The 27,766-nt window shown below is 35.3% G+C and overlaps 3 protein-coding genes and 1 long non-coding RNA gene across 11 annotated transcripts in view; 3 read left to right on the top strand and 1 right to left on the bottom strand.

The window, feature by feature from the left end:
* The window catches only part of LOC111495957 (serine hydroxymethyltransferase 2, mitochondrial), a 5,488-nt gene extending 3,789 nt beyond the window's left edge, over positions 1–1,699 (top strand). Inside the window, exons 13-16 of one of the 2 annotated variants that reach the window (XM_023146160.1) lie at positions 38–149; positions 244–354; positions 486–657; positions 1,446–1,699. In XM_023146160.1, coding sequence (XP_023001928.1) covers positions 38–149; positions 244–354; positions 486–634 — 372 coding nt within the window. In that variant the 3' untranslated portion in view covers positions 635–657; positions 1,446–1,699. Of the gene's footprint in view, positions 1–37; positions 150–243; positions 355–485; positions 681–1,445 lie in introns of both variants that reach the window. The other variant, XM_023146159.1, reaches the window with a different exon arrangement.
* Positions 1,700–2,641: 942 nt separating this feature from the next.
* LOC111495956 (serine hydroxymethyltransferase 2, mitochondrial-like) lies at positions 2,642–27,489 on the top strand. 6 transcript variants are annotated; one of them, XM_023146154.1, is made up of 16 exons: positions 2,642–2,809; positions 2,902–2,949; positions 3,547–3,633; positions 3,727–3,848; positions 3,939–4,015; positions 4,721–4,845; positions 5,090–5,182; positions 5,743–5,835; positions 5,924–5,949; positions 25,254–25,425; positions 25,810–25,914; positions 26,002–26,067; positions 26,158–26,235; positions 26,485–26,596; positions 26,705–26,818; positions 27,231–27,489. In XM_023146154.1, the coding sequence occupies exons 1-16, from the start codon at positions 2,720–2,722 to the stop codon at positions 27,425–27,427; spliced, it is 1,605 nt and encodes a 534-aa protein (XP_023001922.1). In that variant the 5' UTR covers positions 2,642–2,719; the 3' UTR covers positions 27,428–27,489. The 6 variants fall into 6 exon arrangements, with proteins under 6 accessions (XP_023001922.1, XP_023001921.1, XP_023001924.1 ...); XM_023146157.1 differs by lacking the exons at positions 3,547–3,633; positions 3,727–3,848; positions 3,939–4,015; ... (9 more) ...; positions 26,705–26,818; positions 27,231–27,489 and adding exons at positions 15,448–15,534; positions 15,632–15,753; positions 15,843–15,919; ... (9 more) ...; positions 18,977–19,138; positions 19,529–19,735 and having other exon boundaries at positions 2,654–2,809; XM_023146158.1 differs by lacking the exons at positions 2,642–2,809; positions 2,902–2,949; positions 3,547–3,633; ... (11 more) ...; positions 26,705–26,818; positions 27,231–27,489 and adding exons at positions 14,134–14,296; positions 14,388–14,435; positions 15,448–15,534; ... (11 more) ...; positions 18,977–19,138; positions 19,529–19,735.
* On the top strand, positions 8,663–11,778 carry LOC111495952 (pentatricopeptide repeat-containing protein At4g21065-like). 2 transcript variants are annotated; one of them, XM_023146148.1, is made up of 3 exons: positions 8,663–8,868; positions 9,110–11,328; positions 11,543–11,778. In XM_023146148.1, exons 1-2 carry the CDS (start codon positions 8,773–8,775, stop codon positions 11,306–11,308), a joined length of 2,295 nt encoding a protein of 764 aa, XP_023001916.1. In that variant the 5' UTR covers positions 8,663–8,772; the 3' UTR covers positions 11,309–11,328; positions 11,543–11,778. The 2 variants fall into 2 exon arrangements, with proteins under 2 accessions (XP_023001916.1, XP_023001915.1); XM_023146147.1 differs by having other exon boundaries at positions 8,664–8,868; positions 9,110–11,778.
* Positions 21,487–25,802, bottom strand: LOC111495963. Its single transcript, XR_002720400.1, has 3 exons — positions 25,790–25,802; positions 21,905–21,988; positions 21,487–21,506 (listed from the first exon to the last, which is right to left on the bottom strand). It is a non-coding gene; the product is annotated as an uncharacterized LOC111495963 (long non-coding RNA).
* Positions 27,490–27,766: the final 277 nt, after the last annotated feature.

Here is a 27,766-nt window from a genome sequence, read left to right as displayed (position 1 = left end):
GGGGGGGGGGGGGGGGGGGGGGGGTGTCATTCGGCAGGGTATCGATGGCTCGAGAGTCGAGAAGGTTTTGGAATCGGTTCATATTGCAGCTAACAAGAACACAGTTCCAGGGGACGTGTCTGCCATGGTTCCTGGTGGCATCCGTATGGGTATGGCCTTCCACCATTGTCTTTGGTCCTTCAATTACTGGTAGAATATCTAAATTTATGCCAATTTTGTGTTCTGAACTTCTGGTGTACATAGGGACCCCTGCCCTGACCTCAAGAGGTTTCCTTGAGGCAGATTTTGTGAAAGTAGCTGAATATTTCGATGAAGCTGTGAAGTTAGCCTTGAAGATCAAGGCCAATAGCGAAGGTTCCTGAACAAAATACTTCTCTACCTTAAAATATACTTTCCATTCTCGTCTCGTATTGCCCATTTATCGGACTAATGTCTTTTAGAACCTTCGATATACTCATCTTTGTTTTTAAATATTGTAAATACAGGTACTAAGTTGAAGGATTTCGTAGCAACCATGCAATCAAATAAAGACTTCCAATCTGAAATTTCAAAGCTCCGACTCAAAGTTGAGCAGTATGCCAAGCAATTTCCAACAATAGGATTTGAGAAAGAGACAATGAAATACAGAGACTGAAAAGCGAATCCTCAAAGTTGCAGGCAAGGATCTACCGCGGAGTCGGGTTAGAACATTTCTTAACATCCATAACCTGTTGAAAGAATACCGTAAATAACTTACAAGTTCTAACAAATAATTGGTTAGGGTGTCTTGATGATCTTTATGAGATGAAAAGTTGTTTTAGTAATCACCCTTATAAGGGTGTGGAAACCTTTCCCTAGTAGACACATTTTAAAGCCTTGAGGGGAAGCCTGAAACGGAAAGCCTAAAGAGGACTATATTTGCTAGCGGTAGGCCTGAATCGTTACAAGTGGTATCAGAGCCAAACACCGGACGATGTGTCAGCCTTCTCGTTGTTCCCCGACGGGGGATAGACACGAGGCGGTGTGCCAGTAAGGATGCTGGACCCCAAAGGGGGTGGATTTGGTGGCGGTCCCACATCGATTGAAGAAAGGAACAAGTGCCAGCGAGGACGCTGAGCCCCAAATGGGGGTGAATTGTGATGTCCCACATTGGTTGGGGAGGAGAATAAAACATCCTTTATAAGGGTGTGGAAATCTTCTCCTAATAGACGCGTTTTAAAACCTTGAGAGGAAGTCTGAAAGGGAAAGTCCAAAGAGGACAATATCTGCTAGCGATGGGCATGGGCCTGAGTCGTTAGAGTATGAAGAACACTTCTGAAAATCTGTTTAGATAATTAAAATGATATGGAAAAGCCTAAAAATACTCGTCTAGTGATTTGATTCTTCAAGTTTTAGAGTGTCATAATTCTGGGTTAGATTGATATTTGATATTCTATTAAGCAGCATCCATACTTCTGCTTATGCAGATAACCTTGTTGTCAAAGTTGCTGATTCAGACCCTCCAGCAAACGGCCAACTGCAGAAGTTTCCTCTAAATAAATGTCCTTGTGAGCAATTTTTTGTTTGACTTTCTAGTATAATAAAATCTCGACATTATTCTCTTTCGCATGCTTTAATTTATACGTTCACATCTTAATGTAAACATAATGTGATAAGGAATATCTCAAAGGAAGAACACTTCACAAGTAAGATTGTGACTATGTTTTCTTTTTGGAGACAATGATCGTCGATTATGTGCGTAGTTATTTGAATTTTAGTTTGAACCATGAGTTTATTTTCGCCTAAAACTTTCCACTAATGACCACTGTGTACATTTAATCTTATATTAATTCTTGAAAACTCAGTGAGAATGCATTCTAATAATCGTGATCCTCCCAACTAAAATTTACGCACTCATTTTTAGTACGAGTATTTTTTTTATTTTTTTGAAAGCTTAAAAATATTATTGAAATAAAATTTTAACTTTTTTCATGAATAAATAAATAAATATATATATATTTTAATTCTCTTTAATTACTCGTTGGGAGGTTGGACTATCAACTTTTGAAATAATAATTAATGTCTTATCAATAAATTATGCTCGAAATATCTCTGATAATATGCTTGTGTTGATGCTATCTTTTAAGATAATGCCTAAATTTTTCGTTTTCAACTCATATTCCTAATTATTTTCTTTTACCATAAAATCAAAATGGCACAATTGTAAAACTCAATTTTTAATTTGTTACAATTAATTTCTTTTTTAAATGTTTTAGTACAAACCTGAATTGAATATTTTAAATTTTAATAAGTTAAAACAATTTTTTTTTTAATTACGAACTTATTAAATACATAATTAAAAGTAACAAATTTATTATATTTTTCATTTAAATACAAAATGAATAATACAATAACGTGTAACAAGTAAAAGTTATCTAGAATATAAGGTATGTGTTAACTATTATTCTTTCTTTTCATCAAAATAATATTCTCTAAATATATGATTTTTTATTTTTTTAATGAAAAAGTATAGAATTTAACTGATTTTAATTCTTTTTTTTTTAGAACTTTTAAGAATCAAATGTTAAATTGTTCAAATCTATCCATTAAAATTATTTTTTTATTAACTTCAACAAAATAAGAATAATAAATAAAAACGACTATATATATGGTTCAAATTAGTCAATATTGTAGTAAAAGAAAAAAAAAAAAAAGGAAAACAAATTACCATATCGGAGAAGACAATCACCGGCGGAAACCAATGGCGATGCTTCTAAGAAGAGTTGCCGTCGGCATTACGAAACCCAATGTTTCTCCGGTGAACGGGCGGTTCCTCCTCCGTAACACGGCGGTTTTTCTCTTTCCTCGCCGTCATTGTTAATTCAGAATGACTAATTTTACTCTCTTATGCCCTAACTTTCCATTGGTTTTCTATGGTCGCAGTCTTCTACGGGCGGCTCCACGGCGGAGGAAAGGGAGGCTAGAGCTACTGTAAGCATTTCATTTCTACGATTTTCTATTTTAAAAAATTACATTTATTTTACCCCAAAATTATTGATATTAATTTATTCATCTCATAAATTTTTTTGTTTTTTTATATTTTAAAATATTTATTATTATTTCTGAGGAAATTTCGGTATATTTTTAAAAGGTAATGATTTTTTTGGGTTGGAAAATGTATGTATTATTAGTTACATTTTAAATTTATTTTTAATATAAAAATAATATCAATTAATCACATTCATTTAATCAAATTTTAAAGAAGTAAATTAGGAAAATATTTAATTATTATAATAATTTGGTTAGTTCAAATATTTTTTCTAAAAATTTAAGGATATTAATGTTGCTATAAATATTTTTTAAATTTGTTATTTTGTCTCTAAGATTTTTTTAAAAAATTTTGAAATTTAAATTTAAAAGTATTTTTAAAATTTTTAAAAAAGTTTGTAGAATATTCGTGTGATTTTTGAAAGTTGAAACGTAGTTTTGAAACAAAGTATTTATTATTTTTTTTTTTATCGAAATATTTTTTAATTTCTTTTTGTCTTTTGATACAAAGTATAAGAGTAAGAGGTATTTTGATTTTAGTGGATTAAGCCGCTGAACCTTCCGATCGAGGTCGTTGCTCCGGAAGTGGCGGAAATCATTGAGCTTGAGAAAGCTCGTCAATTCCAGGTTTATTATTATTGTTATTGAAATGCTCGATTGAATTGAGTTGAGCTTAAGCTTCGAGGTTAGTTCATGTACAAGTCGTTTATTAATTTGAAGGGTCTTGAGCTTATACCTTCTGAGAATTTCTGTGCAAGAGCAGTGATGGAAGCCGTCGGTTCAATTATGACCAATTCATACAGTGAAGGATATCCCGGTGCCAGATACTATGGAGGAATTGAGTCTGTCAATTAATCTATCTCAAATTCTACACTACAATTTCCTTTGTTCGATTCTTGTTCTAATTAATTCTAAACCCTAAATGGATTTAGGTACGCTGACATGATCGAAAATTTGTGCAAGGAACGTGCCCTAGAAGCCTTTCGATTGGACCCTGCAAAATGGGGAGGTATCGTTATTGTTCCTATCTTATTATTACGATCTTTTCTTAGTACTACAATCGATAGTGAGCTAATGTTGGATGAACACGATTCTCCATAATGATATGACATTGTCTATTTTGAGCATAAGCTCTTATGACTTTGCTTTGGATTTCCCCAAAAGGCCTCGTACCAATGGAGAGAGTATTCCTTGATTATAAACTCATGATCATTCCCTAAATTAGCCGATGTGAGACTTTCATCCAACACCTTTCCTCGAACAAAGTAAGTCTCCCCCTAATCAAGGCTCGACTCCTTTTTCTTTTAGAGTGTTAGTCATTTTTTACTATGCCTTTGAGGAGCCTTGACTCCTTTTTCTTTTGGAGTCCTTTGTTCGACATTTGAGGATTCTATTGACATGGCTAAGTTTAGGGCATGACTCTGATACCATGTTAGATGAACACGACTCTCCACAGTGCTCGTATCAATAGAGAGAGTATTTCTTGATTATAAACTTATAATCATTCCTTAAATTAGCCGATTTGAGACTTTCCTCCAACACCTAAGGTCTTTATTTCCTAAGTTATCCTCGAATTTGTCTGAATTTCTTGCGATTCAGCTATACATTTGCAAATAGTTTCAGAGTTTTTTGATTTAGTTAATGTATTTATTGTCAACGGGCTTTTCTCTGTATTTTCTGATTCAATTAACTGAGCATGTTCTTTTATTTGTAGTTAACGTGCAGACTTTCACTGGATCTATAGCTAATTTTCTGACATATACTGCATTATTAAAACCTCATGAGAGGATAATGTCTCTTGATTTACCACACGGTGGACACCTTTCGCATGGTTATCAGGTGCTTAATTTTCATATCTAGTACGAATTAATTTTTGGTTTAGCTACGTAAAAGTTATAATTTAAAGTTATAAAATTTTCCTTATAGGCGAGAAACTAATCTTTCATCAAGAACATGAACTATTTATGAAATTTTATTAAACTATATGGATGAAATTCTATGTGGATTAAATTCTAACTTTCTCGACGAAATTTATAATTTAACCTTTGTTTTCACATTGCTAGCTTATTTGAATTTTTTGCAGACGGCTACCAAGAAAATTTCACTTGTTTCAGTATTCTTCGAGACAATGCCATATAGGTTGGATGAGAGCACTGGTTACATTGATTATGATGGGGTTAGCAAATACTTATGTACCGTTTGACCGAATTGTATGTTGAGGATTGTTGGGATGGAGTCCCATGTTGGTTAATTTAGGGAATGATCATGGGTTTATAAGCAAGAAATAGTATCTCCATTGGTATGAGGTCTTTTGGAGAAGCCCAAAGCAAAGCCATGAGAGCTTAGGCTCAAAGTGGACAATATCATACTATTGTGGAGATCCGTGATTTCTAGCATGGTATCAGAGCCATGCCCTAAACTTAGCCATGTCAATAGAATCCTCAAATGTCGAACAAAGTATTGTGAGCCTCGAAGGTATAGTCAAAAGTGACTAAAGTGTTGAACAAAGGGTGTACTTTGTTCGAAGAATCTAAAAATCCCTTTGTTCGAAGACTCCAAAAAAGGAGTCAAGTCTCGATTAAGGGGAGGCTATTCAAAGGCTCCATAGATCTTAGGGGAGGCTCTATAATGTACTTTGTTTGAGAGGAGGATTGTTGAAGATTGTTGGGATAGAGTCCCATAGTCGTGTTGACTTTTCTTGAAACTGCAATCCAAATAATAAAAAATGATATGCAGATGGAGAGAAGTGCATCTCTGTTTCGACCAAAACTCATTGTTGCTGGTGCAACAGCCTATTCTCGTTTGTATGATTATGCACGAATTCGAAAGGTTACATTTTAGAATATTTCCATCAGGGTTTTATTTTTTACATTGTAACATAACATTTGATTTTGATTGTGGTTGAATATTGTGATAGATCTGTGACAAACATAAGGCAATCATGTTGGCAGACATGGCACACCTAGCTGGTTTAGTTGCGGCAGATGTTATTCCATCTCCTTTTGAATATGCTGATATTGTGACAACAACCACAAATAAGTCCTTACGTGGTCCACGAGGGGCTCTGATTTTCTTTCGAAAGGGCGTTAAAGAGATCAACAAAAAAGGAGAGGAAGTAAGTATTAGGAAGGAGTCCCACGTTGGCTAATTTAGGGAATGATCATGGATTTATAAGCAAGGAATACATCTTCATTGGTATGAGTCCTTTTGGAGAAACCCAAAGTAAAGCTACGAGAGCTTATGTTCAAAGTGGACATTATCATACCATTGTGGAGAGTCGTGATTTCTAACATGGTATTAAAGTCATGCCCTTATCTTAGCCATGTCAATAGAATCTTTAAATGTCGAACAAAAAAGTGGTGAACCTCGAAGGTGTAGTAAAAAATGACTCAAGCGTCGAACAAAGTAGAACAAAGGGTGTACTTTGTTCGAGGGCTCCATTGGTCGGTCTTAGGGGAGTCTCTATAATGTACTTTGTTCGAGTGGAGGATTGTTGGGAGGGAGTCCCAAAGTAAAGCCATGAGAGCTTATGCTCGAAGTGGACACTATCATACCATTGTAGAGAGTCGTGATTTTAGACAAGGTATTTGTGGTCTAATATTTTATTACAATCTACAACAGGTGCTCTATGACTATGAAGACAAAATTAATAGCGCTGTCTTTCCTGGTTTTCAAGGTTCCCCACACAACCATAAAATAGCTGGTCTGGCGATTGCACTAAAGCAGGTTATTTATTTATTTCAAGATAACAAAATTAAATTGTTTTCATTCATGTTATTTCTCTTATTTACCATATTACAATAGGCCACAACTCCGGAATACAAAGCCTACCAACAACAGGTTCTCAATAATTCTTCAAAATTTGCTCAGGTATACAGAATAGTGCATGTTTTTCTCACTGTTTTGAATTCGTTGCTTAAATCAGTGTAGTTTACTGTGTCAAATTCATTGTTTATGCAGTGTTTGATTGAGAAGGGGTATGAACTTGTATCTGGTGGAACTGATAATCATTTAGTCCTCATAAATTTGAAAATTAAGGTAATGGGCGACTTCCGATTCACGGTTATAACTATTATACTTCTCATCTAGGTATTTTTCTTTATGAAGACGGCTTACCGACGATTAAAAATTTGAATAATAGGTCAAAGGTGTATTGTGATGTACCACATTGGTTGGAAGGAGAACAAAACACCCTTTATAAGGGTGTGGAAACCTTCTCTAGTAGATGCGTTATAAAGTCTCGAGAGGGAAGTCCAAAGAGGACAATATCTGCTAGCGGTGGGTCTTGGCCGACCGTTACAAATGGTATCAGAGCCAAACACCGGACGATGTGTCACCTTCTCACTATTCCCCGAAGGGAGTAGATATGAGGTGGTGTGCCAGAAAGGACACCATCATTTGGTGGGGGTCCCACATCGATTGTGATGTCTCACATTGGTTGGATAGGAGAACAAAACACCCTTTATAAGGATATGTAAACCTTCCTCTAATAGACACGTTTTAAAGCCTTGAGGGGAAGCCCAAAAGAGGGCCGCCATTACACCTATATTATATACAATATTATCGACTTAATTTGTCAGGGTATTGATGGGTCAAGATTGGAGAAGGTTTTGGATTGGGTGCATATTGCAGCTAACAAGAACACAGTACCGGGGGACGTGTCTGCCATGGTTCCTGGTGGCATCCGTATGGGTATGGCCTTGGCCGAAACTTTTTTTTGTACAAAAGAAATATTATCGTGGTTCTCCAAAATTACTGGTCAAGTATCTGAATGTGTGTAAATTTTGTGTATAATAGGAACCCCTGCTCTTACTTCAAGAGGCTTCCTCGAAGCAGATTTTGTGAAAGTAGCAGAATTCTTTGATGAAGCTTTGAAGTTGGCCTTGAAGATTAAGGCTGCTGAACCTAAAGGTCGGATTTTCGATCGTAACAATCATCCGATCGCTACATTAAAATATATTGAACTCTCTCGTCTCACATTATTGCCCATTTGTTGGCTCGCTATCTTTTAGAATCTTTTGATATACTCGATCGTGAATGCAGGTGCTAAGTTGAAGGATTTTGAGGCAACCGCACAATCAAATAAAGAATTCCAATATGAAATTTCGAAGCTTCGACATGAGGTCGAGAAATTCTCCAAGCAATTTGCAACCGTAGGTTTTGAGAAAGATATGATGAAATATAGAGACTGAAGAATCAAATTGTACAATACCCTTTTATAAGTACTTAGTGGGAGTTCGTTAGCCACTTACATGCATAAATAAATGTCTCAGGGCCTCAGGTTGTTGCATAATAGTTATGCTGAAAACTAAAAGAAAAATACACATTAATATAATATGCAAAGTCAATTATCATCCTTGACTTTAAAAATGTTTATTTTACTTTATAATTTTTTTAATTTGTTCTAAAATATATATTTTAAAAAAATTAATTGAAAATTTTCACACGACTAATGCATATATATTATAAATTAAAAAGAAAATTAAAATTCAATATAAATTTATTAGACATTTTTAAAAATTTACCTAGACTACTAAAAAACTACTCTTAATTTAACCTTGTTACTGTAAACACAAAATTTAACCGCAATGTTTTCACCATTATATATATATATAGAGAGAAATTGGAAGTAAAATACGGCGGGCCGTAAAGCTAAGTAACAAAGAGGCCGTTCCCTCCACAATTCATGGGTGTGCGGATTCGATTGGATGGGGAAGGGATAAACACCCCGCCATTATTATGTAATTCCTTCTCCTTCTTCCTTTCATGGCTTCCTTGCCTTCTGTTACCCTAACTGCTGCTCTCAACCTCGATTCCGACGTAAGAAAGCGACACTCTACCAGCCTTCTCCTCAAGGATAAGGTACTCTTTTTGCTTGCTTTCGATGGAGCCACGATTGATTTGAAATGAAATATTCTTTTGAAAATACTCGAATTGATCTTACGGACTTCTGTTCTTTGTTTGTGAGAAGGATCAGTTGAGTTGGAGTGTGAAACTGTGGATTCTGAATGTTGGATTCTTAATTTGTTCGTAACTAAACGTATGGAATGTGAATTTAGCCTGCTTCGTTTTCTTGATCTGTTGATTCTATGATATACTGTAGAGTGCTAGCGTGTCGTATCAGAAAAATCAGTCACTAATTCAACTGAATGTTGATGCGGAGCCGAAGTTTGTAGACGTACGTGAAGCTCTGTCTCTGTTGAAAGAAGGTACGACGGTCAAAACTTCTTACTATGTTCCGTTGTTGCAAGAATGCGTAGACAGAAAATTAGCTGCAGAAGCGGAAATTATCCATGGTCATATCGTAAAAACTGGAACTCATGAAGACCTATTTGTAATGACAAATCTTGTTAATGTTTATGCGAAATGTGGAGTCGTGGAAAAAGCTCGCAAAGTGTTTGATAATTTGCCTCGAAGAAATGTCGTTGCCTGGACTACTCTAGTGACTGGTTATGTTCAGAACTCGCAGCCTCTGCCTGCTCTTAAAGTATTCATCGAAATGTTGCAGGCTGGAGCTTATCCTACAAATTTTACACTCGGAATAGTGTTGAATGCTTGTTCTTCCCTGCAATCTATCGAATTGGGGAAGCAAGTTCATGCATATATTATCAAATATCACTTAGATTTTGATACTAGTATTGGCAACTCTCTTTCTAGCTTCTATTCTAAATTTGGGTGCTTGGAACTCGCTATCAGGGCCTTCCAGAAAATTAAGGAAAAGAATGTCATTTCATGGACTTCAGTTGTATCTGCCTGTGGTGATAATGGTCAAGCAGCTCGGAGTTTATGTTTCTTTACCAAGATGCTCTCAGAAGGCGTGGAGCCGAATGAATATACTCTCACCAGTGTCTTGAGCACTTGTTGTGTGATGCTAACATTGAGTCTAGGAGCACAAATTCATTCACTAAGCATTAAGCTTGGTTATGGTTCAAGCATACCTATAAAAAATTCTGTCATGTACTTGTACCTGAAATGTGGATGGCTTATTGAGGCTCAGAAATTGTTCGAAGGTATGGAGACCCTCAATTTGATTACATGGAATTCAATGATTGCAGGGCATGCAAAAATGATGGATGCTGCTGAAGATGATCTTGCAGCTCACAAGAGTGGATCCACAGCACTTAATATGTTCCAGAAATTACATCACTCGGGTATAAAGCCCGATCTGTTCACTTTCTCCAGTGTTTTAAGCGTTTGTAGTAGACTAGTAGCCTTAGAACAAGGGGAACAAACTCATGCTCAGATCATCAAGAGTGGTGTTTTGGCAGATATTGTTGTGGGAACTGCATTGATTAGTATGTATAACAAATGTGGAAGTATTTCTGAGGCAAGAAAAGCTTTCTTGGAGATGCCTTCAAGAACTCTGATATCATGGACTTCGATGATTACAGGATTTGCACGACACGGTTTGTCTCAACAAGCACTTCAGCTCTTTGAAGATATGAGACTGGCTGGAGTTAAACCAAACCAGATCACTTTTGTAGGTGTTCTATCAGCTTGTAGCCATGCTGGTTTGGTGGATGAAGCACTGTATTACTTTGAAGTAATGCAGAAGCAGTGCAGGATTGAGCCTGTAATGGACCATTTTGCATGCATGATTGACATGTATATGAGGTTGGGTCGGGTGGAAGAAGCTTTTGATGTAGTCAAGAAGATGAACTTTGAGCCTAATGAAATTATATGGTCCATGTTAATTGCAGGATGTCGAAGTCATGGGAACTCCGAATTGGGGTTTTATGCTGCTGAGCAGTTACTCAAACTCAGGCCGAAAGACACCGAGTCCTACATCTCTCTGCTAAATATGTACATCTCTGCAGGGAGATGGAAGGATGTTTCCACAGTGAGAAAATTAATGAAAGAAGAAAAGGTTGGAAAGTTGAAGGACTGGAGCTGGATTAGCATCAAAGAAAAAGTTTATTCATTTAAACCCAATGACAAATCACACTGTCAAACTGCAGAGATGTACAAGCTGTTGGAGACTTTACTCGACGAAGTAAAACCTCTTGGTTACGAACCTGTTCAATATATGGAGGTAATCGAAGAGGAGAAAGGCGATGAAACAGTGTTCTCGTCCACCATTTATCACAGCGAGAAGTTAGCCGTTGCTTTTGGTTTGTTGAACCTGCCAAAAGCCACCCAGATTCGGGTTGTCAAGAACATCACCATGTGTAGGGACTGCCATAATTTTATCCGATTCGTATCATTATTGACAGGCAGGGAAATCGTCATCCGAGATAGCAAACAGCTTCACAAGTTTTCGAACGGATACTGTTCTTGTGGAGGTTTTGGAGATCTTCTTTAGTGTCCTTGGTGAAGAGCAGGGTAAGACACGAACTTAAATTTTGTACAAACCTAGCGACATTGAGCTGTCTAAATATTCATATGAAGCTGATTTCTGTTGAGCTTCAGGCAAATACCAGGACAATTTAATGTCAACACCATTGTTCCTTCTCTGTATAGCGAAAGAATGACAAGAGGTAGGTCAGCTAATTTGCTAAGAGATTTTAACAAAACTAGATGATGGTAGTATATACAGGTACTCTTATACAAATTTCCAGCCTTAGATGATGCCGTTTCCAGCCTTGATGCACACAAAATCAGCGTCTTTTAGTCTTGTTCTTGGCGGTTCTTGATTTGCTGGTGTCAATTGAAGGTTTCAATATCTCAAACAGTGTAATGAGATAATTTTGGACGGGAACCGGGAGAAAATGTGGTACATGTTATGAACCACAAATCTCTTCAATAGTATGATATTGTCCACTTTGAGCATAAGCCCACATGACTTTGCTTTTAGTTTTTAGTTTTCCCAAAAGGCCTTGTAGTAATGGAAATATATTCCTTACTTATAAATTCATAATCATCTCTTTAATTAGCCGATGCGGAACTCCCCACCAACAATCCTCAACTGTATACTCGCTGATGTCAATTGACATTCGACAACTATACGCAATGTGAAAAATCTACTATGACCCATCTTAAGGTACTCACTGGTTTCCCCAGGTGATTTCTGAATGTCCACCATCAAGAACGTGGGAGCAACTTTGAAATTCTACAGGAAAATATTTCAGATCAAGGTCGAAGAACAGGAAATGGAAATGGAAACATAATTGCATAATAACTGAGAAATAAGAAGTCTTTGCTCGCTGATGGGCCTTCTACTCTCATCTGGCATTCATCAGAAGCTTAGTTAAGATTATAATACAGTGGGGCCTGCCTTATTCCTAGAGGGTGGATAGCCAGATAGAATGACAAGATTTCAGGTGAGAACTTCAAAATGATTACCTTGTAATTGCTAATGTGTTGTCTTGAAACCCATTGATTTAGCTACAGCTTCCATAGTTGATAATAAAACCTGTGGGCTTTTGGCAGGCAAAGCGTGTCGGGTGCTTCGTCGTATCCTGCCGTAATCCAAAGAAATTTAACCTTCAAGACGAGGTACACATACTAAACTTTCTTATACCACCATTTTAAAATCGAAGCATGATATAGTCCGTCTAAGATAAAGGATTATATATAGTTAATGATGAGTTATGATCATGTTAGTTAGCGAAAAGTCTTTAATATGATAGGTAAATTGGCTTTCTCTAACCTTCAAATCTTGACAAGGTACGCATGCTAAACTTTCTTATACCAACATATTTTTAAATGATCTAAGCATGATATAGTCAGAGATAATGGTTATATATGATTAATGATGAGTTATGATCATGTTAGTAAGTGAGACTCTTTAATATGATAGGTAAATTGGCTCGCTCTAATTCTATGTTAAATCACCATTAATGAGCATTATGGTAAGTTAATCTAATATTAATTCTTGAAAACTTGTGGGATAACGCAATACTTCTAACTAAAATTGATGTTTGAAAAGTTGACGAGCAAGAACGAAAAAATGTTTCGAAAAACACTTTATTTTCCCTTTCTATAGGTGTTCCATACTTCCTCACCATACTTTTGCTTAGTTTACGATCCTTTGAAAAAAATTTAATGTAGTTATAGATTTTATGATTTTAGGGGATTTTTTTTAATTCTACCTTAATTGGAGAGAGAAACAAAACATTGCTTATAAATTGTGAAAATCTCTGTCAGCAGCCTTGCACGATTTTATAGAAATTTGACTGGAGTTCTGTAAGCTCGGGAGGAAAACAAAAGTAAGTGCTACTTTTGGAAGAAGGGAATAAAAGTGGGGAACTTCTAAAACCACTTTTCGTTATTTAATATATTCCCACAAAAGTTTTGAGATGCTTGTAAAAGAGCTTAAAACATAAGCTAATGTTCTATTTTTCTATCAAAATAATACTTTTTTAATCAACTTACTTTACCATGAAGGAAAAGTCTACTTATTTTAAATCACAAAAGTATAGAACTAAATCAAATATAAAGACAAGACGAACACGACTCCCTTCAATAGTATAATATTGTCTATTTTGAGCATATGCTTTCATGACTCCATGACTTTGCTTTGGACTTCTCCAAAAGACCTTATACTAATGGAGAGAGTATTCTTTGTTTATAAACCTATGATCATTCCTTAAATTAGTCGATGTGAGCGATGATGAAAGTCTCACATCGGCTAATTTAGGGAATGATCATGAGTTTATAATCCCACATCGGCTAATTTTGGAATGATCATGAGTTTATAAATAAAGAATACTCTCTCCATTGGTACGAGACTTTTTGGGGAAACCTAAAGCAAAGCCATGAGAGCTTATGCTAAAAGTGGAGAATATCAATCATTGTAACATCGGCTAATTTAGGGAATGATCATGAGTTTATAAACAAAAAATACTCTCTCCATTGGTATGAGTTTATAAACAAAGAATACTCTCTCCATTGGTACGAGACTTTTTGGGGAAGCTTAAAGCAAAGCTATGAAAGCTTATGCTTAAAGTGGAGAATATCAACCATTGTGGAGAGTTGTGTGTTCGTCAAACCGATAAAACTTTAACCTTTTAAAACTTTTGAGAATCGATCCTAATTTAGAAGTAATAGGAGGGCTAGAATAAAATTGCTCAAATCTATCCATTAAAATTCTTTTTTTTTTTACTATTATCTTAAACAAAATAATAATAATAAAACGTGTTTATCCTCTTCATAATCCCTATATATATGTATGTATATATGGAACAAATTAGTTAATATTGTAGTTAAAAAAAAAAAAAAAAAAAAATCCCATATCGGAGAAGACAATCACCGGCGGAAACAAAAGGCAATGTTTCTAAGAAGAGTCACCGTCGGTGCTACGAAACTCAATGTTGCTCCGGCGAATGGGCGGTTCCTCCTCCGTCACATGGTTGTTTTTCTCTCTCCTCACCACCAGTTTCATAATTTCTATGATTTTTCTCTCTTGATGTCTAAATTTTCCATCGGTTTTCTGGTCGCAGTCTTCTCGGTACGGGTCCACGGCGGAGGAAAGAGAGGCTCGAGCTACTGTGAGCATTCCATTTCTATTATTATTATTATTTAAATACATTTATTTAATCCCAAAATTATTAATATTAATTTATTCAATTATAAATATAACTCGTAAAAATATTTATATTTTTTTAGTTAAAAATATTTTGACATTGTGTTTATTTTGTTTGTAATATAATTTCATTTATTTGTAGAAAAAAAGTATATTATTTAAGCGGAAAATTGTGAAAACGAACCCATGATGGGGACTTGCAGCACCCTTTGATATCACAATCAAGTTATTTAAAAGTTATTTTATTTTATTTTTATTTTTATGTTTTCTATTTTTTAAAAAACAGAAATTATTGATTTTTTATTTTTTGAAAATAGAAGGTAACTATTAGATGTTTTTTTTTAATTATTTTTTGACCTTTTGTAATAAAAAATCAATTTTTTATTTGATGTATTAATTACTATAAATAATTATATTTTTTGTTTTAAAAAAGACATTTATTTAGATATGTTTAGCGTATCAAAATTTTATATAATAAATAATATTTCGATTTAATTTTTATAATTACTCAACTTTATTATATTAATTATTTTTAGATAATTAATTAGGATTAATTAGTTTATTTTTATTAAGTCAAATTATTAGAACAATTTTATCCCTTAGATTTAATCTTCTCCATTAATAAATATATTATGAATCATATGTCATAATTTTAGCGTATTTTTAATTTATTTAACAATCTATCTTAATAACTATCTTCAAATAAATGAATATAATAAATTATTATAAACTTTTAATGGTAAATAATTAGTACTAGAAAATTAACTATATAAATAGAAAGAAAACATTTTTTTTCATAGTTTCATGTTAGCTAAAGATCACACAAATACAATTACATGTTAAAATTAACACAACTGAATGCCCATCAAAATATATCTTTAACCATAAAAGAATTAAGTAAATACATGATTATTTATTTATTATATATAATTTAATTAATTATAAATGTAATGAGGATCAATTAATTTTGGTTTCAGTGGATTAAGCAGCTGAACGACCCCATGGAGGTCGTTGCTCCGGAAGTGGTAGACATCATTGAGCTTGAGAAAGCTCGTCAATTCAAGGTTTTTTTCTTTTTTCTTTTTTTTGAAATGCTTCATTGAATTGATTTGAGCTTAGCTTCGTGGTTAATTCTTGTGCAATTCATTTATAAATGTGAAGGGTCTTGAAGTTATAGCGTCAGAGAATTTCTGCTCAAGAGCAGTGATGGAAGCAATTGGTTCGATTATGACCAATTCATCAAGTGATGGATATCCCGGTGCCAGATACAGTGGAGGAACTGAGTCTGTCAATCATTCTATCTCAATTCCACGCTACAATTTCCTTTATTCTATTCCTGTTTTAATTAATGATAAACCCCAAATGGATTTAGGTACTTGGACATCATTGAAAACTGGTGCATGGAACGTGCTCTAGAAGTTTTTCGTTTGGACCCTGCAAAATGGGGAGGTATCATCATCATCATCATTATCTTCTTCTTCGTTTTAGTACTACAATCGGGAGCAAGCTTAACAAGTGTTGTTGTCCAATGGTTATGATCAAATTTTCTTTCAAATTCTGTCTATTGACGTATATTTCTTTTCTCGAGTTTCTTGTGATTCAGGTTTATATTTGCGAACATTTTCAGAACTAGTATGAAGTTGACTAACTGAGCATGCTCTATTGTTTTTAGTTAACGTGCAGACTCTGACTGGATCCATAGCTAACTTTCAGACATATACTGGATTATTAAAACCTCATGACAGGATAATGTCTCTTGATTTACCACATGGTGGACATCTTTCTCATGGTTATCAGGTGCTTAATTTTCAAATCTAATACGTATTAGTTTTTGGTTAAATCCCAAATTTGATTTTAAAAGATAGAATTTTGACCGTATAGTTCTTGTGATGTCCCACATCGTTTGAGGAGGAGAACAAAACACCTTTATATAAGGGTGTGGAAATCTCTCCCTAGCAGATGCGTAATGGAGAAGCCTACAAGGGAAAACCCAAAAACCTTGAGGAAAAGTCTGGAAGGGAAAATCCAAAGAGGATAGTATCTAGATGAGCACTAGTTCCGTTGTGTAACTCTAAAAAACGTGTTTTAAAAACATTGAGGGAAAGCTCAAAGAGGAAAATATCTGGTAGCGGTGGGGTTGAGCCGTTACAGTTCTTCTTTCATTGAAAACATGAATTTGTTAGTGGAGACTATTTATGAAGTTGTATCAAACCATATGGATCAAATTCTATATTTCTAGCTCTCTCCAAACCAAAAGGATTAACTTTATAATTTAATCACTAGCTGCTTTGGGTGATTTCATATGGTCATGTGAACTTTTAAAACGTGTGTATTTATATATGTTTCTTTGAACTTTTGCAGACGGCTACCAAGAAAGTTTCTGCTGTTTCATTATTCTTCGAGACAATGCATTATAGGTTGGATGAGAAAACTGGTTACATTGACTATGATGGGGTCAGGAAATGCTTCTGTACTATTTGAACAAATTGTAAATTGATATTCCGTTGATTTATCTTGAAACTGCAATCCAAATAATCAAAACTCATACGCAGATGGAGAGAAGTGCATCTTTGTTTCGACCAAAACTCATTATTGCTGGTGCAAGTGCCTATGCTCGACTGTTTGATTATGCACGAATTCGAAAGGTTTCTTCTTCCTTTACATGCCTATAGATTACAACATAGAATATCTCCATCTGGGTTTTACTTTTACACTTGTAACATAACATTAGATTTTGATTGTGGTTGAATATTGTGATAGATCTGTGACGAACATAAGGCAATCATGATGGCAGACATGGCACATCTTGCTGGTTTAGTTGCAGCCGACGTTATTCCATCTCCTTTTGAGTATGCTGATATTGTGACAACAACCACAAATAAATCCTTACGTGGACCACGAGGAGCTATGATTTTCTTCCGAAAGGGCGTTAAAGAGATCAACAAAAAAGGAGAGGAAGTAAGTGAGATCTTATGCGTCTTGTGTTGTATCATATTCGTGATTCTGAGGATGTAAATATAAGTTCAAAGGGAAAGTACTTTGTTGTCTAATATTTTTATTACAATCTACCACAGGTGCTCTATGACTATGAAGACAAAATTAATAACGCTGTCTTTCCTGGTGTTCAAGGTGCCTCACACAACCAAAAACTAGCCGGTCTGGCGATTTCACTAAAACAGGTCAAGACTATCTCGGCAACAAAAATAAATTTGGTGTTATCTTGGTGAAAGTTGAGTTCAAATGTTAGATTTAGCTATTGTTTTCTTAAGCTTTATTTCTCTTCTTTACCATGTTGCAATAGGCAATGACTCCGGAATACAAAGCCTACCAACAGCAGGTTCTCAGGAATTCTTCAAAACTTGCTCAGGTATACCGAGCAAATTTCTGACTTCTTTCACAAATTACTCCAAGTTTTTCTTACCGTTTTGAATATTTCATTCCTCAACTTTGTTTGTTGCATAAATCAGTGTAGTTTACTGTGTCAAATTCATTGTTTATGCAGTGTTTGATTGAGAAGGGGTATGAACTTGTATCTGGTGGAACTGATAATCATTTAGTCCTTATAGATTTGAAAAATAAGGTAAAGGGTAACTTCCTGTTCACTGTTATAACACTATAATACTTCTTGTCTAGATATTTTTGTTTATGTTGTGATGACAAATTAACTGATTTTAAAGGTCCATTGCTAACAATCATCCCGAGTTATTTTCAAGGTCTTGCTCATCACAAAATTGAAACCTCGAGGATTTATCAAACGTTTTTTGAAGTTCAATAACTAAATAACACTAAACTTGTAATTTGACGTATTTTCAAACTTATGATATAAATGTTATCATTGACTTGATTTGGCAGGGTATTGATGGGTCAAGAGTTGAGAAGGTTTTGGAATGGGTTCGTATTGCATCTAACAAGAACACAGTTCCAGGGGATGTATCTGCCGTGATTCCTGGTGGCATCCGCTTGGGTATGGCCTTGTTTTTGAAATTTTCTAGTACGGCTACCTCTATTCTTTGTTTGTGGGTTCATGCTCCGATTGTTGGTCTTGTTTGAGGGCTCCTTAAGCTTCAAGGGAGGCCCTATAGTGTAATTTGTTCAAGGGGAGGATTGTTGGGATGGAGTCTCACGTTGGCTAACTTAGGGAATGATCATGGGTTTATAAGCAAGGAATAGTATCTTCGTTGGTATGAGGCCTTATGGGGAAGCCCAAAGCAAAATCAAGAGAGCTTATGTTCAAAGTAGACAATATCATACCATTGTGGAGATCCGTGATTCCTAACAAGTCTAATATCTAAATTTGTGTATATAGGAACTCCTGCTTTGACATCGAGAGGCTTACTCGAAGCAGATTTTGCTCAAGTAGCTGAATTTTTTGATGAAGGTTTGAAGTTGGCCTTGAAGATTAAGGCTGCTGAACCTAAAGGTTGGTTCTCTAACATAATATCGAACTTCTATGTTTTAGAATCCTTTGACATACTCATTCTCCGTTTTCAAATATTATAAACACAGGCGCTAAGTTTAAGGATTTCGAGAAAACCATGAAATCAAATAAAGAATTTCAATCTGAAATTTCAAAGCTCCGACGCGAGGTTGAGGAGTTTGCCATGCAGTTCCCAACAATAGGCTGTGATAAAGAGACAATGAAATATTGAGACGGAATAACGGAGTCGGGTTAGAACATCTCCTCCCTAACTCGTTGAACATTTCAAACCCCTTTTATAATCACTTAAAAAGTCATTTTTAAATTGCTTCACAATATGTTAAGAAATAGAAATAGAAAATAGAACTGGAAAAGTGTATTATTATAATTGATATTGATATCTTTTAAATAGGATACAAGAAGTACAAATGAGAAAAATATAAAATAATTAAATACTGAGAATAAAATAAAATATACTGTAAATCAAATCATAAATAAAAGATATAATATCGAAGATATATTCCATAACTAAATATATTCTTCAATATCTCAACACAATACCGTTAGTTACTCAAAGTCTAGTTCGGTAAAGTATTCCATTTGATGACCATCTGATTTTTAGTTTTGGGCATGTTTTGCAGATATCTTCATTGTTAAGGTGGCTGGCTCCGACCCTCGAGCAAATATCCTTTTAAAATGATGCCCATCGATCCATAGATTTATATGTTTTCACTTAATTGATGTGTCTTTTTTCGTTTGAAGCTTCCTAAATAAATGTTCATCTTTTTACACTCTTGATATTAAAAACAACCTATAACCAAAATAATACTTGAGATAGAATTATTTTCTATGAATATATATTAATAAAGAAAATGGAAGAGTTTTGTGTATGAACTAAATGAGTTTTTTCTTTTTGAACAATGTCTCTCTCTACTAAAACGACTCTAAAAAATTCTACAAAGAAAGAAGATCTCGAGAACCACTTCACTTACCCTTTCTATAGTTGTTCTTCCCTTCGTTCTTCACTGGAGTTGAAAGCAATCGTATTCATAATTTGAGCCAACATATAATTATATATACGAGCATGAAATAAAACGATAAGAAGCAAATTAATGTATACATTTACATAGTTTTAAGTGGGTAATAACTTTTCTAAAAAGTTAGAAAAAGATACATAAATATGAAATGGTTATATTCTGAGATTTTGATAAAAAAAATTTATATGCATGATTTTAATTTTAACTTTTGACCTGAAATAAACAGTAAAAAAGAATATTTTAATATTCTTTGGAGTTATAAATAACTATTTTTACACATAAATTAATTTCATCATTTAATTAATTAGAAAATATATTTTTGAAAAAAATTAAAATTGGAAGGATATTTTTTTAAGTAAAACTTTTCAAAATTTAAAGAAATAATTGGAACTTAATTAAAGTTAGTCCCTCTAATTTAACAATATATATATATATATATATATATATAAATTTCATGGGTTATTACAAAATTAATTTCTCTAAACTTTTAAGTTTTATTAGAAATATTTAATAATTTTTAAATTTCAAATTTATTTGAAAAAAATAAAAAGAAAAGAAAAGAATGGAAAGTTGGAAGTGAAAGTACGCTGACGGTAAAGCGAAGAAACAAAGACGTTTTTCCCTCCACAATTCATGAGTTCCCGCCATAGTTATGTAATTCCTTCTCCTTCCTTCCTTCCACGGCTTCCTTGCCTTCTGTTACCCTCACTGCTGCTCTCAACCTCGATTCCGGCTTAAGACAGCGACATTCTACCAGCTTTTCCTTAACGATAAGGTACTCTTTTTGCTTGCTTTCGGTGGAGTCATGATTTCTTCTTTTTTGAAAATCCTCGAATTGATTTTACGGACTTCTGTTCTTGGTTTGCGAGATCGATCAGTCGAGTTGGAGTGTGAAACTGTGGATTCTGAGTGTTGGATACTTAATTTATTCGTAACTAAGCGTATGGAATATGAATTTAGCCTGCTTCGTTTTCTTGATTTATCGATTTGTTGATTCTATGATATAGTATAGAGTGCTAGCGTGTCGTATCAGAAAAATCAGTCGCTAATCCAACTGAATGTTGATGCGGAGCCGAAGATTGTAGACTTGCGTGAAGCTCTGTCTCTGTTGAAAGAAGGTACGACGGTTAAAACTTCATACTATGTTTCGTTGTTGCTAGAATGCATAAACAGAAAATTAGCTGCAGAAGTGGAAATTATCCGTGGTCATGTCGTAAAAACTGGAACTCATGAAGACCTATTTGTAATGACGAATCTTGTTAATGTTTATGCGAAATGTGGGGTCATGGAACATGCTCGCTAAGTGTTTGATAATTTTCCTAGAACAAATGCCGTTGCATGGACTACTCTAGTGACTGGTTATGTTCAGAGTTCGCAGCCTCTGCCTGCCTTAAGTATTCTTCGAAATGTTGCAGGCTGGAGATTACCCTACAAATTTTACACTAGGAATAGTGTTGAATGCTTGTTCTTCCTTGCAATCTATCGAATTGAGGAAGCAAGTTCGGTTAGGAACCACGACTCTACATAATGGTATGATATTATCCATTTTGAACACAAACTCTCGTGGCTCTACTTTTGGTTTCTCCAAAAAGTCTCATACTAGTGGAGATGTATTTCTTACTTATAAATCCATGATCATCTCCTTAATTAGTTGATGTGAGACTTCCCACCTACAATCCTCAACAATCCTCACCTCGAACAAAGTATACCACAGAGCCTCCCCTGAGGCCTATGAAACCCTCAAATAGCCTCTCTTTAATTGAGGTTCGACTTCTTTCTCTGGAGCCCTCGAACAAAGTACATAGGGTGTACTTTGTACGACACTTTAGTTACTTTTTTACTACACCTTCAAGGCTCACAACTTCTTTATTGGACATTAGTATTTTATTGGCATGACTAAGTTAAGAACATGGCTTTGATACCATGTTAGAAACCACGACTTTCTACAATTGTATGATATTGTTCACTTTGAAGATGAACTCTCAAAAGGCCTCATATCAATGAAGATGTATTCCTTACTTATAAACTCATGTTCATCCCCTTTATTAGCCGACGTGGGACTTCCTTCCAACAATGGTACTAGTATTGGCAACTCTCTTTCTAGCTTCTATTCTAAATTCGGGTGCTTGGAATTTTCTGTAAGGGCCTTTCATAAAATTAAGGAAAAGCACGTCATTTCATGGACTTCAGGTCAAGCAGTTTGGAGTCCTAAGTTTTTTTTTTTTGTCGAGATGATCTCAGAAGGTGTTGAACCGAATGAATATACTCTCACAAGTGCCTTGAGCACTTGTTGCGTGATGCTAACATTGGATCTAGGAGCACAGATTCACTCACTAAGCATTGAGCTTGAGCTCATAAAGATATATTTGAGAGATATTGGAGTTTGATGTCTAGATCTGGTAAAGATATATTTGGGAGATATTTCGATGTGATAGATATATAGTAGATATTTGGTAAAGATGTGATAGAGATATATTTGTTAGATATCTATGGTTTAAATCTCTAGAGGCTATATTTAGTAAATTGAAACCGATTTGTTGTATTTTCTGCTCTCTCCAGTTATTTGTGTTCATCTTGATGGAGTGTGTGCTTTGTTGATCGATCCTAACAATTGGTATCAGAGCTAACAACAATTGGTATCGATCCTAACAACTGGTACAAGTAATGAATTGGTATCGATCCTAACAATTGGTATCAGAGCTAACAACAATTGGCATCTCTTCTTGTACAAGTAATGAATAAGCTTGCCTCACATTAGGTAATGGGACTGAGTTCCTATCTTTGCAACCATTCTTTACTTCTTGTGGTATTGAATTTCAGCGCACTTGTGTCTATACTCCACAACAAAATGGAGTCGTAGAACGTAAGCATCGCCATATCCTAAATGTAGCTAGGTCTCTTTTTTTTCAGTCACAGGTTCCACTTAATTTTTTGGGGAGAGTGCGTTTTAACGACTGTTTATCTTATAAATAGAACGCCATCACCAGTGTTATCTAACAAGACACCCTTTGAAGCACTCTACAAACGATCACCTACATTTCATCATCTTAAAGTTTTTGGTTGTAAATGTTATGCAACTATAGTACATCCTAAGCAAAAAATTGAACCTCGGGCAATTCCTTGTGTTTTCGTAGGATATCCTTGTGGTCATAAAGGTAACAAATTGTATGACATGCAATCTCACAAATTCTTTATCAGTCGTGATGTTAAATTTTGTGAAGATGATTTTCCTTTTTCATCAGCTTCACAAACTTCGACATTAGCTCCTTCGACTCCTGTTGTTCCACTTCATGATCCATCCTACTTAAGCACCCATCCTCCACCTTCCATTCCTCCTTCACCTCCTATCCCTTCACCTACTACTTCGTCGTCTCCTCCACCTTCTCCAGATTTGTCCACTGATTCCAATCCTATCCCGCCTGATACATCAGCTCCACTCCGACGTTCTATTCGCACTAAACAGCCTCCAGCTTGGCATAAGGATTATGAGATGTCTTCTGGAGCCAATCATTTAACCTCTAGCTCAAGTCCCGGCACTGGCACCAGGTATCCCCTTCATCATTACCTTTCATTCTCTCGTTTTTCTCCTACTCAACGTGCTTTTCTAGCTCTTATTACATCCCAGACAGAACCTAAAACCTATGACGAGGCAGTTGGCGACCCTTTATGGCAGCAGGCTATGAATGATGAAATTGCAGCTTTGGAACGTAATCATACATGGTCTCTCGTTCCTCTACCACCTGGTCATAAAGTTATTGGTTGTCGCTGGGTGTACAAAATTAAATACAACTCTGATGGTTCTGTTGAACGTTATAAAGCTCGACTTGTAGCAAAGGGATACACTCAGGTTGAAGGTATTGATTACACAGAAACATTTTCCCCTACAGCAAAACTTACTACACTTCGTTGCTTACTCACTGTTGCTGCTGCTCGAAAATGGTTCACCCATCAGTTGGATGTTCAAAATGCCTTTCTCCATGGTAATCTAGGCGAGGAAGTTTATATGTCTTTACCACCAGGTCTTCGCCGACAGGGGGAGAATACAGTATGTCGGCTCCATAAATCTCTTTATGGATTAAAACAGGCTTCTCGCAATTGGTTCTCCATATTTTCTACAACTATACAAAATGCAGGCTACACTCAGTCCAAAGCAGACTACTCTTTGTTTACCAAGAGTAAAGGTACTTCTTTCACTGCAGTTCTAATCTATGTTGATGATATTCTGTTGACAGGCAATGATCTCAAAGAAATGCAATATCTCAAGACTAGTTTACTCCAGAAATTTCTTATCAAAGATTTAGGAAATTTGAAATATTTTCTAGGCATTGAATTTTCTCGGTCTAGAAAAGGAATTTTTATGTCTCAAAGGAAGTATGCTCTAGACATCCTTCAAGACACAGGCCTTACACGAGCACGTCCAGACAAATTTCCTATGGAGCAAAATCTGAAACTTTCTTTAACTGAAGGAGAGAAATTGAACGATCCAAGTAAATACAGACGGTTGATTGGTAGATTAATATATTTGACTGTCACTAGGCCTGACATAGCTTATTCAGTTCGTATGCTTAGCCAATTTATGCATGAACCAAGAAAACCACATTGGGAGGCAGCTCTTCGAGTTCTGAGGTACATCAAAGGCACTCCTGGTCAAGGACTCCTACTGCCATCTGAAAACAATTTAAGATTACAAGCATATTGCGATTCTGACTGGGGTGGTTGTCGAACTTCCAGACGGTCTATTTCTGGATTCTGCATTTTCCTTGGGAATTCAATTATTTCTTGGAAGTCTAAAAAGCAGACTAATGTGTCCAGATCATCAGCAGAAGCCGAGTATCGAGCTATGGCAAATACTTGTTTAGAGTTAACTTGGTTAAGATACATTCTTCAAGACTTGAATGTTCCACTGTCCGAACCAGCATTATTATATTGTGATAATCAAGCAGCATTACATATACCAGCCAATCCAGTTTTTCACGAACGTACGAAACACATTGAAATAGATTGTCATATAATTCGAGAAAAGTTACAAGCTGGAATCATCAAACCATGTTATATTTCGACCAAAATGCAATTGGCAGATGTTTTTACTAAAGCTCTGGGAAGACAGCAATTTGACCTTTTGAAGGACAAGTTGGGTGTGATCGACATACACTCTCCAACTTGAGGGGAGTATTGAGAGGATATTTTGGAGATTTAGTTAAATATATTATTTTTTTCTATTTTTAGGTATTAGTTAATAGTTTGTATCTATTTAAACGTGGTAAACCTGAATGAAGATCATACACTTTTCCAGTTCTATTTTCTATTTCTATTTCTTAACAGTAATCATGATGGCTGATATGGCACACCTTGCTGGTTTAGTTGCAGCAGACGTTATTCCATCTCGTTTTGAATATGCTGATATTGTGACAACAACCACAAATAAGTCCTTAGGTGGACCACGAGGGGCTTTGATTTTCTATCGAAAGGGCGTTAAAGAGATCAACAAAAAAGGAGAGGAAGTAAGTGAGACGTAAAAATGTAGCTAAAAAAATAACCAAACTTTATTTGTCTTCTAATATTCGGGAGCCCTCGAACAAAGTACACCCTTTGTTCGACACTTTAGTCACTTTTGACTACACCTTCGAGGCTCACAATTCTTTGTTCGATATTTGAGGATTCTATTGACATAGCTAAGTTTAAGGCATGGCTCTAATATCATGTTAGGAATCACGACTCTCCACAATGGTATGATATTGTTCACTTTGAGCATAACCTCTCATGGATTTGCTTTAGGCTTCCCCAAAAGGCCTCGTACCAATGGAAATAGTATTCCTCACTTATAAACTCATGATCTTTCATTAAATTAACTAACATGGGACTCACTCCCAATAATCCTTGATAAGGTGCTCTATGACTACAAAGACAAAATCAATGGCACGGTCTTCCCTGGTTTTCAAGGTTCCCCACACAACCATAAAATTGCTGGTCCAGTGATTGCGCTAAAGCAGGTTGTTTATTTAATTCAAAACATCCTCGGTAGCAGAATTAAATTGTTTTCATTCATGTTATTTCTCTTCTTTACCATATTACAGTAGGCAACAACTCCGGAATACAAAGCCTACCAACAACAGGTTCTCAATAATTCTTCAAGATTTGCTCAGGTATACAGAATAGTGCATGTTTTTCTCACTGCTTTGAATTCTTTGCTTAAATCAGTGTAGTTTACTGTGTCAAATTCATTGTTTATGCAGTGTTTGATTGAGAAGGGGTATGAACTTGTATCTGGTGGAACTGATAATCATTTAGTCCTCGTGAATCTGAAAAATGAGGTAAAGGGTGAGTTTTGGTTCATCGTTATAACTATTATACTTCTCATCCACGTATTTTTCCTTGGACAGTGATCGAGATTACAATTTTATTAACGGTTTAACTAATAGTAAGAGTCTATTTAGAATAACTTTTCAAGTGTTAGAAAGACGAGTTTAAAAACCAAATAGATATAATTTCAAAAGTCTGGGGACTAAATTTGTAATTTAACCTATTTTCAACCTTACGATATATAAATGTTAATCTGGCAGGGTATTGATGGCTCGAGAGTGGAAAAGGTTTTGGATTGGGTGCATATTGCAGCTAACAAGAACACAGTTCCAGGGGACGTGTCCGCCATTTCTCCGAGTGGCATTCGTATGGGTATGACTTTGGAGTTCATGATATAAAATAATATGTGATGTAATATAACATATCAGATACTGAATAAGAGTATAGACTATGATAATACTATAAATTTTGTGTATATAGGAACCCCTGCTCTTACTTCCAGAGGCTTCCTCGAAGCAGATTTTGTGAAAGTAGCTGAATTTTATGATGAAGCTACGAAGCTAGCCTTGAAGATTAAGGCTGCTGAACCTAAAGGTTGGGTTCTCGATCATAACAATTATCATTGTTAGATGATGAAAGTTCCACGTCGGCTAATTTAGGAAATATTCATGGATTTATAATCAAAGAATACTCTCTCCATTGGTATGAGGCATTTTGGGGAAGCCCAAAGCAAAGCCACGAGAGCTTATGCATAAAGTGGATAATATCATACCATTGTCTCTCCATTGGTACGAGGCTTTTTTGAGAAATCCAAATCAAAGTCATAAGAGCTTATGTTTAAAGTGTATAATATCATATCATTGTAGAGAGTCGTGTTCATCTAACAATCATATCTCCTTTAAAATATGATGACCTCCCGTCTTGCATCGCCTCGCTTTGCATGGCCCACTGGCTGTTAGAATTTTTTGATATGCTCAATATTTGTTTTAAAATATTGTAAACACAGGTGCTAAGTTAAAGGATTTCGAGGCAACCATGCAATTAAATAAAGAATTCCAATCTGAAATTTCAAAGCTCCGACGTGAGGTTGAGGAGTTTTCCAAGCAATTTCCAACCGTAGGTTTTGAGAAAGAGACAATGAAATATAGACTGAAGAACAGAGTTTTAAGGCACATGCAAAGTTTCGCAGCCGAGTCGGGTTAGGTAGTATGCCAATAAATGGCAGCTGTTCGTTAAAAACCCGTACTTGAAAAGTCATTTTAAATTTGTATGCATAAATAAATGTCTCTTGTGAACCGTCTTTTTCGAATTTCTAATATAAAATCTTGACTTTACACTCTTGATCTTAAAAGGTTAACATAACCAAAATCTCGATGTTATAAGGAGGGTAATGAATTATTTTCTATGATTGTATACTAATAATGAAAATGGATATCTAAAGAGTAGAACTTAATATTAATTAGAGAGTAAATATAACGACCTATGTTCATGATTTGGAATCCAGATTTGACACATGATGGCTCCGACTTTTTCTTATACCTC

Source organism: Cucurbita maxima, unplaced genomic scaffold (assembly GCF_002738345.1).
Source record: "Cucurbita maxima cultivar Rimu unplaced genomic scaffold, Cmax_1.0 Cma_Scf00022, whole genome shotgun sequence".
NCBI lineage: Eukaryota > Viridiplantae > Streptophyta > Magnoliopsida > Cucurbitales > Cucurbitaceae > Cucurbita > Cucurbita maxima.
The sequence above is the reverse complement of the archived record's forward strand: the minus strand, read 5'-3'. Positions and strand labels throughout refer to the sequence as shown.